This window comes from Lepidothrix coronata, unplaced genomic scaffold (assembly GCF_001604755.1).
Source record: "Lepidothrix coronata isolate B3197 unplaced genomic scaffold, Lepidothrix_coronata-1.0 Scaffold233, whole genome shotgun sequence".
Taxonomy (NCBI): domain Eukaryota; kingdom Metazoa; phylum Chordata; class Aves; order Passeriformes; family Pipridae; genus Lepidothrix; species Lepidothrix coronata.
The window spans coordinates 312,441-322,987 of record NW_016690413.1 but is presented as its reverse complement, the minus strand read 5'-3'; the positions used below and the strand labels follow the sequence as shown (position 1 = coordinate 322,987).

The following is a 10,547-nucleotide window of genomic DNA, read 5'->3' as shown; positions in this document are numbered from 1 at the left end:
GAGAGGGAAGGAATGGGGGGGCGGTGGCGTGGCCGCGGTGCACCATGGGAGTTGTGGTTCGGCGCAGCGGGACTCTCGCTCCCGGCGTGCCGCGCGGCAGCACTGGCGCCGCGGCGCATGCGCGGTGCGGGGCGGCGCGCGCGGCGCGGAGATGGCGCTGCTGCGGCTGCGGGCGGCGCTGCGGGGCCCGGGCGGGCTGAGGGGGCCCGGTGAGCGCGGGCACCGGGGCTCGGGCAGGGGCGGGCACGGGGCCCGGGCGGGCTGAGGGGGCCCTCGGTCCCGAGCATCCCCCGGGACCCAGCTGCGGGCCGCGGCGTTCCTGCCCCCTCTCAGGCCCTCCCCGCTGGGACAGAGCTGGGGACCGAGAGGATGTTTTTGCGCCGTGAGGCCCCCGGGGATAGAGGCGGGACCGTGGAGGTGCTGGATGTTGTTCCTCTCCAGAGAACAGGAACGGGAGGGTTCTGGGTCCCGTCCCAGCTGTGGGGTAGCGCTGCCCGCGCTGAGGGTCCTGGGGCTCTGCCACCCCCTTCGCAGCGCTGGGGTTCGTGGTGTCCCTGGGGTCGCGTTCCCTCCGAGCGTCCGGATCTAGGGAGTGAGGGGCGTCCCTGTCCCTCCTGCCCCTTGCGGCCCTCGTGCGCTGCTTCTGGGGCAGCTGAGCTGAGAACAGCCACTCGCTCACTGTCACCTCTGTGCCCAGCTGGGGCCTGACCGTGGGGCGGGGCTGGGGGCGCTCTGAGGGGTGAAGCCTCCTCTGACCCCCTGCACCTTCGTGTTTTTCCGCAGCAGGGGTTCCATGGAGCGTCCTCAGGAGCTACTCATCCGCCAGCACCAAGGAGAAGGCGAACAGGAACAGCACCTGCGAGAGGACGGAGCTGCTGGAAGGTGAGTGCTGGGAGAGCTGCAGTGAGCAGGTAGCAGTCAGACCAGCCACAGCTTGGTTCTCGGGATGCTGGGGTGGGTTCCTGAGATGCTGGGATAGGCCCCAACCTGCAGGTGGATCCCAGAGAGACAGTGGTCAGAATCTGTGTCTGGGAGTGGGGCTGGCCAAGGGGGGTAAAGTCCTTGTGTGGATCCTCTTTTCTGAGCATGTTCCTGGCACTCCCAGAGTGAGGCCCAGGGCAGGACAAAACCTTCTGCTGTGCATTGCGTCCCATCACCTCTCTCTGTCTCCCTCCAGTGCTCAAAGCTCGAGCAAAGCAACTCCAAAGCAGTGACGCCCCAGAGGTGACAGTCAACAAGGTGGAGCTGGCCCCGCTGGGCAATGACAAGCACCAGAACCCTCTGCAGAAGGCCATGGCCTCTGGCCCCACACAGGAGCAGCCAGTTCCCAGGGCAGGGCGGTGCCCAGACCGGCCCCACAGCTGGGTCGAGACGTTGCACAAGGAGACGTGCATCCAGCAGCTGAAGTTGGAGCGGAAGTTATCCATGGCTGCCTCCCAGCTGGATCTGGGAAGCCAGGCCCAGGCAGAGGCCAAGCCAAAGGCCCAGGCAGAGGCCAAGCCAAAGGCCCAGGCAGAGGCCAAGCCAAAGGCCCAGGCAGAGGCCAAGCCAAAGGCCAAGATAAAGGCCAAGGCAGAGGCCAAGCCAAAGGCCAAGCCAAAGGCCAAGGCAGAGGCCAAGCCAAAGGCCAAGGCAGAGGCCAAGCCAAAGGCCAAGGCAGAGGCCAAGGCAAAGGCCAAGGCAGAGGCCAAGGCAGAGGCCCAGATAAAGGCCAAAGGCAAACCCAAAGCAAAACCCATGAAAAGCCTGAAGACCTCAAAAGTTCCAAAGGTGAAAGCAGCCACTGCCTGGAGCCAGAGCTCCACCAGCCCCCACAGCCTCTACAGCCACAGCAAGCCCAGGGTGGTGGCAGTGAAGGAAGGTGTGAAGCTGGAGAGGCCTCAGAGGGCACTGAAGGACAAGGACAGCAGCCAGCACAAGGAGACCATCCAGTCCACCCTGGAGTGCTTCCTGTTCCTGCAGCAGCCGGAGCAGGCTGAGCGGATCCTCATGCTGTGCCACAGATCTCCAGTGAAGCAGAAGCTGCTGGATGTCAGTGCCTACAACATCGTGATGCGCTGCTGGGCCAGGAAGGTACTGAGCCATGGGTGCTCTGGGTGGGAGAAGGGCTAGCTCAGGAGGAAGAGCCTTGAGCTGGTCATGGTTTTACTTGTAGTTGTCGCACCTGCCTTCAGCAAATGTTCAGGGAGTGCTTGGCTTCTGCCAAGAGGAACAAAGCTGGCATGAGGCCACGAATCCCTGTGAGGTGGCTTTGAGGGGACGAAGGGGATGGGGAAGGGGATGGGTAGAGGTGACTGAATCTAAATAGGAGTAGAGGGGCGTGAAGCTATGATTTTGGGGCTACTGGTGTCGGTGTATCCGCAGCCCCTTTCCCTTCTCATCCCCAGGGCTGCCTGCAGCACATCGACCAGCTGTTTTCCATGCTGGAGTCTGTCGGCCTGCAGCCCAACCTGGACTCCTACGCAGCAGCACTGCAGTGCACGGGCCGGAACCAGTCATCCCCCGAGGCCATCTGGAGGTAACACCTGCCTCAGGTGCCGCTGAGCCCTGGGGCAGCAGCTCCACAGCCTGTGCTGGGAGAACTGGGAGACACGTGGGGCTGGGGCTGGGAAGAGCTGCCCCTGCTGCGTGCACACCTGGATGCTCTGACCATTTTCTTGTGGCCACGTTTTGGGGTGGGCAGAGCTCCTGCAGCACCCTCCCTGCCACCCTCGGCTGCTGGGGAGTTTGTCTGAGATCATGCAGGGAGAGGAGATGTGGGAGGTGAGAACAACTGCTTCTCTCCCCAGAGCTGGGCTGGGAGAGCCCTTCTCCAGTCAGGGTCTCCTTGATTCCCCACCCATCCTGGGCATCTCGCTTCCACTGGCCTCTCTGTCGTTGCCTGGTGGGAATGGCTTGGCTCCTCTGTTTTTACGGCACTTCCGTGCAGTTTCCCCTTCTTGGCAGGCTCAGCCAGATAGCCAGTTCCCACAGGGCTCTCTGAAGGAGCATGGTCAGGAGATTCAGGTGGATCTCACGGAGCACAGTGGGCAGGAAAGTGTCAGACCAAAGCAGGGAGCTGAAGGAGCCCTGTGAGATCCCACAGACTGGGTCTAGGGGCAGTGCCCGGGGCTGGCTGCACAGCCAGCTCCTCAACAGAGGATGGAGAAAGCTGCTGATCCGCTGGTGCTGCACAAACACCTTGGGGATGTATCGCTGGCCTCTGTGTCCTTTGGCTGGCTGACAAGTTCTAGATGCCTCCAAGTGAATATCTTCAGTCAGCTGATTCTGAGGGGGCTGGCAGTGCCCGTCCTGCCTGGTGTGGGAGCTGTGTCAGTGCAGCACACACCGTGGGGCTGCCCGTGGGCAGCGCGATCCCACAGCAGCTGGAGCTCGGCCTCCCTGCCCAGGCCGGGGCTCCACAGTGGTGCAGGCTGAGAGATGGACACCTGATCCCTGTAACCTGAGTCGGGTGACCTTGTGGGACTGGCTGTGCTGAGGCAAATCCCGCCCCAGCAGCTCCTGCACAGCACGCTCAGGCCCCTGGGGAAGATCGAGCCTGTCCTGTCTGCCCCTCCTCAGATACCTGGAGCAGCTGAAGAGCGATGGCTTCCACGTGGATGAGCTCTTCCAAAAGTGCCTGTTTGAGGAAGATGAGAAGGAGAAGGTTCTGAGGGCCATCAGGACTGTCCTGCCCAACTACCAGCTGCCCCCTCCACCCAAGCCCCAGACCTGCAAGTCTGCTCTGCTCCAGGACTTCTACTCCAAAGTAAGCCACAGAGCTCAGGGAGGTGTTGGAGCTGGCCAGGTGATGTTCACGGGTGTCCTCAGGTCCAGCTCAGGACTCTATAAGGGAAGCATTTTTAGCATGGTCTTTGCTCAATAGCCCACACAAATCATCAAATGGATGATATTACCAACAGCCTTACAGAGGAAGAGTGAAGCCAAGGGCTGGCAGGGGCCTGGAGGTGACCTCCATGTGCTAGAAGGGCTGTTTGGGGAGATGCTTGACCATGACACAAGAGCAGAGCAGCCTGTGGGGTTTACCAGCCAGAGACGTCTGGACTTGTTCTACAAGCCTCTTGGAGGGAAGCTGGGAGGATGAGCATGACATAGTGCCTTGCACTTGTTTCAGGAAAAGGTGGTGTCATACCCCAAGCTGGATTTCTCTGTGGAGGAGTTGCAGGAGCGTTTCCAGCAGCAGCTGGAGATGGAGTTGAACAACACCATAACCATCGAGTCAGTGGAGGCAGCCAAGCCCCCAACCCCGCAGGCTGTCAAAGCGGTAAAGCTCAAGAGGTCTGGGGGCAGGGGGGCACTGCAGTCCTTGGGACCTGTGGGAGAGACTGGGGGTCCGTGGGCTGAAGAGGTGGTCAGCTGACCAGCTCTCTTACTTCTTCTTCCATGCAGCGTGAGCTGCTGGGCACCCTCCGCTCCCAGTGGCACGATGCTGTTCTCCAGGCCCTGCAGAAGTCCAAGCACAGCATGGCTAAGGCCAGGGCACTGTCAAAGTACAACATGCTCTACCCCTACCTGTGCCTGCTGCCGGACGAGGAGTACGTGGGCATCATGCTGCAGGTAGGAACCTGCCTTGCCTCATGGGAGCAGGCCAGACTATCAGCCATGGGGCTGTCACAGAGCACTAATGTCCAGCGAAATTCAGACTTCTGAGAGTTTTCCCAGGTTATTAGGTGAAGGCTGTCTGCTCCCTGTGTGGAGCAGCCAGAGAAGCCCCTGCCCTGCCCTGGTCGTGTTTTCTTCCTCGCCGTTTGCTCAGCATTGTGGGAATCAGAATCTTCCTGTGCTCCCTCATAGCAGCTTCTAATCCTGCTCTGTCTCTCTGTTCTGTCTCTCTGTTCCTCCTTCCTAAGACCCTCTCCATCTTCCCTTTTTCCAGGTCCTCAACACACTCTCTCCACAAGGAGAGTCCCTGGCTGTCCTGGCCAGGGAGCTGAGCAACAAGGTCTACAGCAGGTACATCACCCATAGGAAGCTGCGCAGCCATCAGCTGGAGAAGCTGCAGGGTGTCTATGAGGACTACATCCACCTGCTGGCAAAGGACAGCCAGGTAGGAGCCCTTGGAGTCAGGTGTCCTGTGTAGGAGAGCTCTGGACTTGAGCAGGGTGCACTTTGCATGGCAGGAGGGGATGGGAAGGGAGAAAGGGGCCTCCAGGGCCAGGTGAGCAGGTCATTTCCAGAGCTGAGTGTACGTGGCTTGCGGGGGGGGCTAGCAGGTCTGCAATCTGGGAGGGAGGGGCAGGGTGTTGTGGGGATGGAGTGTCAGCACAGGGATCTGGTGGGAGGAAGGGCTTTGCAGCGCTCCTGTCCTGATTCTCACTGCTGGGCTTGCCCCAGCCTCCTCAGCCATCCTTCCCCAAATACCCATCAGGGAGGACCTCACAAGGACACAGAGACAGGAGGAACCTTCTCAGAACCGTGTCCCAGATAGATAGATCCCATTTAGCAAACCCCCTGGGGGCAGTCTGGCCCCTCCAGCTGACCCGCATTTTCTCCTTCCACCTCCTAGCCTGACCAGTACTTGCCACGGGAATACTGGGAGAAGCTGGTGGCAGAAGCAGGCTTAGGTTCCTCCCTGACCTTGAAGGACTGCAGCTGGCCGTACGCAGTCCTCATGCGCCTGGGCATGCACATGCTGGAGCTCCTGGTGAAGGCCGTCACGGTGCCCAGGAACCTCCTCAATCCTCGTCTGGAGTCCAAGTCTATTCCTGTCCTCTACCACGTCTACTCCTACCAGAACATGTGGCAGGTGAGCCTTGTCCTGGGGGCTCCGGAACTGTGCAGGTCACCCCTTCATGAAAACCAGACCCTTGCAAGGCCCTTTTCCCTCCCTGCTGCCATTCCTGCTCAGGGACACTTTGAGGAGCCCCTGGTTCTCCTTACTTGATGTGATCCGTACAGGATGGCTGACTGACCACAGGCTCTTCCAGACTCCAGCCCTAATCCTCTGCTGCTGACCTTCCCCTCTCTGATTCTCTCCAGGTTGGGCTGATAAAGCCCCATCCCATCTTCTCCCAGATTGTGACGGATGCTGCAGAGACCACGCTGACCTTCCATTCCTCTGCCATGCCTATGCTGTGTCCCCCAGTGCCCTGGACCTCCCCCCATTTCGGTGCCTTTGTCGTGAATGACACCAAGCTGATGCGCTTCGTGGATGGGGACGTCCAGCATCAGCTGCTGCTGGAGCAGTGTCCACCCGTGAACCTCCATCCCGTGCTGGATGCCCTGACCCAGCTGGGCAACTGCGCTTGGAAGATCAACCAGCCGGTGCTGGATATAATCATCTCCATCTTCAACGACAAAGGCAACGAGCAGCTGGACATCCCACCGCCCCTCTCTGAGGCCCCCAAGCCTCCCACTGCTCCCGGCCATTCCTCGACCTGGAGCAAGTCCCTCAAGCGGGAGCTGTTGCTGTGCAAGAAGAAGGCTGCAGAGATGCACAGCCTGCGCATGGACGCGCTCTACAAGCTCTCCATCGCCAACTACGTCAGGGACAAGGTGTTCTGGTTCCCTCACAACATGGATTTCCGCGGCAGGACTTACCCGTGCCCGCCGTATTTCAACCACCTGGGGAACGACGTCACCCGGGCCATCCTGCTGTTTGCAGAGGGGAGGCCGCTGGGGCCCAGGGGCCTCGACTGGCTGAAGATCCACCTCATCAACCTGACGGGGCTGAAGAAGAAGAACGCCTTGCAGGAGCGGCTGGAGTACGCCAACGAAATCATGGAGGAGATCCTGGACTCAGCTGACCACCCGATCACGGTACGTGGGAGCTTCTAGAATGTAAAATAAAATGGCAATCAAATCAATTTTGAAACATAAACATTTTGAAAGATACATTTTTGAGAGAAAAAAGGGAATCAGAGCAATGCAGAGATTCCTAAATAGCACATTTCTGTTTGAAAACATGATGAAATATGAGGGAAGTTGGAGGCATGATGGGAGGAGAAGCTATTCCTAGCGTATCCCGGGAGCACAGGGGCTTCTGCCTATGCTGTGATTTCTACCAGCCTGTGCTTTCCTGTTCCCAGGGCAGGAAGTGGTGGATGAACACTGATGAGCCCTGGCAAGCCTTGGCATGCTGTATGGAAATCGCCAAAGCCTCAAGGTCCCCAGATCCGGCAGCCTACATCTCTCACTTCCCAGTTCACCAGGTAGGAGCCCAGCAGATCTGCATGGCCCATGTGAGGCTCAGCAGGGCAGGAGAACGGGACAGGCGGGAAGGAGCATCCCTTGGCTCAAGCAGAGCCTGGCTGGGAGAATGCTGGCAGCTGCTGCAGGGTGAGAGCCAAGCCAGTCTCACCTTCTCCAGCCACAGGATCAGGACTAGAAGTTGGCCTAGCATGGCAACACCTGCATGTCTGGAGTGTTCAGAGCTGTACTGAGTCTTCAGGGATTTTTGCTCCACTCTCATTCCAAGGCTGAAGCCAAACAGCTCTACAGGAGCTGAGATGGGAGGTCTGGAACTGAGAAAGGCAATGGGAACAGAACTGGTTGTCCCCCACATTCAGTGTCCTGGCTGTCACCACATGCCTTGTCCTTGCTCTGGGCTAGTGCAGTCGCTCAGGTGCTGCTCAGCTTCCTGAAGGCCCCTGTCCTTCCTGTCTGTGGCTGATTGTGGTCCTGGTGGGGGGGGCTGCTCCTTTCCTGAGGAGATTGGGTGGCTCTAACTGAGTGGGGGGAACAGCGCTTGTTCTGCCAGTAGCAATGGTCTGGAGTATGCGTGAGACAGTCGGGACTGATATTTCGATGACAACAAAAGATCAAGAGAGCAGCAGGGGGTGTGTGGAGGGTGCAGCTAATGAAATTCCGGCAAGGACTTCTTCTGGAGGGCACCACGGTCTCGTTCCGCCTGAGTCATCAGCGCTCAGTTAATGGAGCCATCAGGACATGCTGCACTGCAGGGAGCAGGGAGAGGGGTGCAGGGAGGAGAGGGTCCTGCCTGAGGAGTGGTCCTGGGACAGCTGCAGCCCCCTGCAACCAGGGAGAGCCTGAGCCCAGGGGGGCAGGAACAGCAGCACACCTCCTGCGAGAAACGTTGCTGCTGGTGTGGTCTGGGGAGCACCAGAACTTCCTGCGCTTTTCCTTCCCTTTTCCATCCTCAGCAGATGAGCTCTGTCCACGTGCTAACTCCTTGTTTCCCCCCTGCTCTTCCCACACGCAGGATGGCTCCTGCAACGGGCTGCAGCACTACGCAGCGCTCGGCCGGGACCTCATCGGTGCTTTGTCTGTCAACCTGATGCCCTGCAGCGTCCCCCAGGATGTCTACAGTGCGGTGGCCCAGCAGGTGAGGCACAGCAGGGGCGTGGGGGGGTCCTTTTGGACCTGCCTCCTCCCCTTGGTGCACAGGGTCACTCCTGCTCCTGAGGAGAAAGGTGGGAATAAGACCAGTGTACAGAGGGTTGGAGGGGCATGAGCTGGTCAGAGACAGGGAGTCTCCATCCCTGAGTGGGATCTGGCTGGACATCTGTCCTCATAGAGGTGGCTGTGAGAAAACCCCTGGAACTTCTGCTGTCCTCACTTCTGAATGAAGCCTGGGAGAAGTAATTCAGAGAGGTGGAAGAGGGTGTTCCTCATCCTTTGGTCTTGGATGGCCCATGAGTTATGAGATTTTCTTCCTTTGAGCTGAGTAGGAAGGAGGGGGAAGAGATTCAGCTTTTGGCACTGCTATGAAGTCTTTGGTGTCCTTGGCAAGACATGATGTGAAATGAGCTGCTGGAAGAGTGCTGAGACCTGCAAGGCTCACTCAGATGGCATTGGACCCTGGTTCTCCCATCTGGGTCTCAGCAGGTTTTCTGCAGGCAGCACCACACCAGAGAGCAGGAGTAGCTCACGAGGGTACAGGGCTTGCTCAGTTATCACTGGGGGGCAGAGGCAGGAGAACCTGAGTTCTGACCCACAGTCCTAGAGCCGTGTCCTTGCCCCAGCTGGCAACACCAACCTGTCAAGGGACAGTGCAGAGGCAGCAGGGGAGGCTCTACAGGCATGGTTACCTGTGCTTGATCCCCTCAGCAGGTGATTTCTGTTATCCAGGGTGTTGAAAATGGGCTGCAGGAATTCTGATGGGAGCTCAGGCCAGGCAGCGCATGGCTGGGAGGGTCTCACGTGGCCCCAGCCACAGAGGGGGCTCAAGCCAGCATGGCTCACACTGGGGCTGACCCCTGGGGCACTCTTCTCCTCAGGTGGAGGAGTTTCGGAAGAAGGACGCCGAGCGGGGGGTGAAGATCGCCCAGGTGCTGCAGGGCTTCATCAGCCGCAAGGTGGTGAAGCAGACGGTGATGACGGTGGTGTACGGGGTCACGCGCTACGGCGGCCGCCTGCAGATAGAGAAGCGTCTCAAGGAGATCGATGACTTCCCTGAGGTAACGTGCCTGTGTGTCCCCCTTCCCTGGGTCCTGGCACTTTGCCTGACCCATCGCTCTGCCTCTGGTCTGTGCAGGAATACTTGTGGGAAGCATCTCACTACCTGGTGAGGCAGGTGTTCAACAGCATCAAGGAGATGTTCTCAGCAACTCGAGATATCCAGGTGAAAAGCCTCTTGCGTCTTATCTCCCTCTACTTTTTCTTCTTCCCTGGTCCGCTCATACAGAGACCAGGGGGAGAGATGGTTCTCCTGGGTCCTGGCCCAGAGAGGATCCTCCTCCTCCCAGCCCAGAGGTGTGGGATTGTGCTAAACTTGCCAGTAAGCACTGGACTGTCCCAGTCTGTGGTAGGAATCGGGGTGGCCCATGCTGGGAGGGATTGGGGTCTCCCAGCTCCACACTAACTCCGGCTGCTTCTTCACCTCTTCTGAAGCACTGGCTGACAGAGAGTGCCAAGCTCATCTCCCAGTCGGGGCGGACAGTGGAGTGGGTCACACCGCTGGGGCTCCCCATCGTGCAGCCCTACTATCGCTTCAAGTCCACTGTGGTGAGTGAGTGTTTGGTGTGAAGATTCATCCACCCCTCCCTGTGCCATGGTGGGAGCAGGGAAGGGACAGCTGGGATGGAGCCTGGCAGGTTGGCACCACCGGTGGGTGAGCCTGCAGAGCAGGTAAGATCCGTGTGTGCAGGAACATCCTCCAGCCTCATCGCTCCCTGCAGAGCCTGGAGGGTGTGGGTGGGCTGGTGAGGAAGCTCTTCTGCTCTGTCCCACTCAGGCAGCTGGGGCACGGGCCGTTCCCCGCTCCGAGGAGCCTCCTCGGGGCTCGTGTGACTCAGTCTCACTGCTGTCACCTCCCACGCGCGCTGCGCTGACTCACGTCCCCCGGCCCGTCTCATCCCTGTGCTGCTCACCTCCAGCAGCCCCTCTCAGGCTGATTCACCCTGCGAGGGCTGTCACGGGGAAGGGGTGCAGGATGCCTGCCAGTATCCTCAGGAGGGGAGCTGGGCAAGGTGTCACTGAGGAGTGGCAGCTGCCACAGTGCTGGGACACCCTGAAAAGGCACAGTCCTCTCCAGAAGAGTGGGGCAGTGCCCAGCCCCCTGTGCTGTGGGCAGTGCCCAGCCCCCTGTGCTGTGGGCAGTGCCCAGCCCCCTGTGCTGTGGGCAGTGAAGGGTAGTGACTGGTCCC

The 10,547-nt window shown here is 59.6% G+C and overlaps 1 protein-coding gene across 1 annotated transcript in view; it reads left to right on the top strand.

Moving 5' to 3' along the window:
- The first annotated feature begins 151 nt into the window (after positions 1–151).
- The window catches only part of POLRMT (RNA polymerase mitochondrial), a 13,675-nt gene continuing 3,279 nt past the window's right edge, over positions 152–10,547 (top strand). The window contains exons 1-15 of the mRNA XM_017834398.1: positions 152–209; positions 787–882; positions 1,178–2,073; positions 2,388–2,518; positions 3,562–3,748; positions 4,115–4,264; positions 4,390–4,557; positions 4,877–5,047; positions 5,507–5,746; positions 5,980–6,759; positions 7,029–7,151; positions 8,162–8,284; positions 9,180–9,359; positions 9,437–9,523; positions 9,793–9,906. Coding sequence (XP_017689887.1) covers positions 152–209; positions 787–882; positions 1,178–2,073; positions 2,388–2,518; positions 3,562–3,748; positions 4,115–4,264; positions 4,390–4,557; positions 4,877–5,047; positions 5,507–5,746; positions 5,980–6,759; positions 7,029–7,151; positions 8,162–8,284; positions 9,180–9,359; positions 9,437–9,523; positions 9,793–9,906 — 3,504 coding nt within the window. The remainder of the gene's footprint in view (positions 210–786; positions 883–1,177; positions 2,074–2,387; positions 2,519–3,561; positions 3,749–4,114; positions 4,265–4,389; positions 4,558–4,876; positions 5,048–5,506; positions 5,747–5,979; positions 6,760–7,028; positions 7,152–8,161; positions 8,285–9,179; positions 9,360–9,436; positions 9,524–9,792; positions 9,907–10,547) is intronic.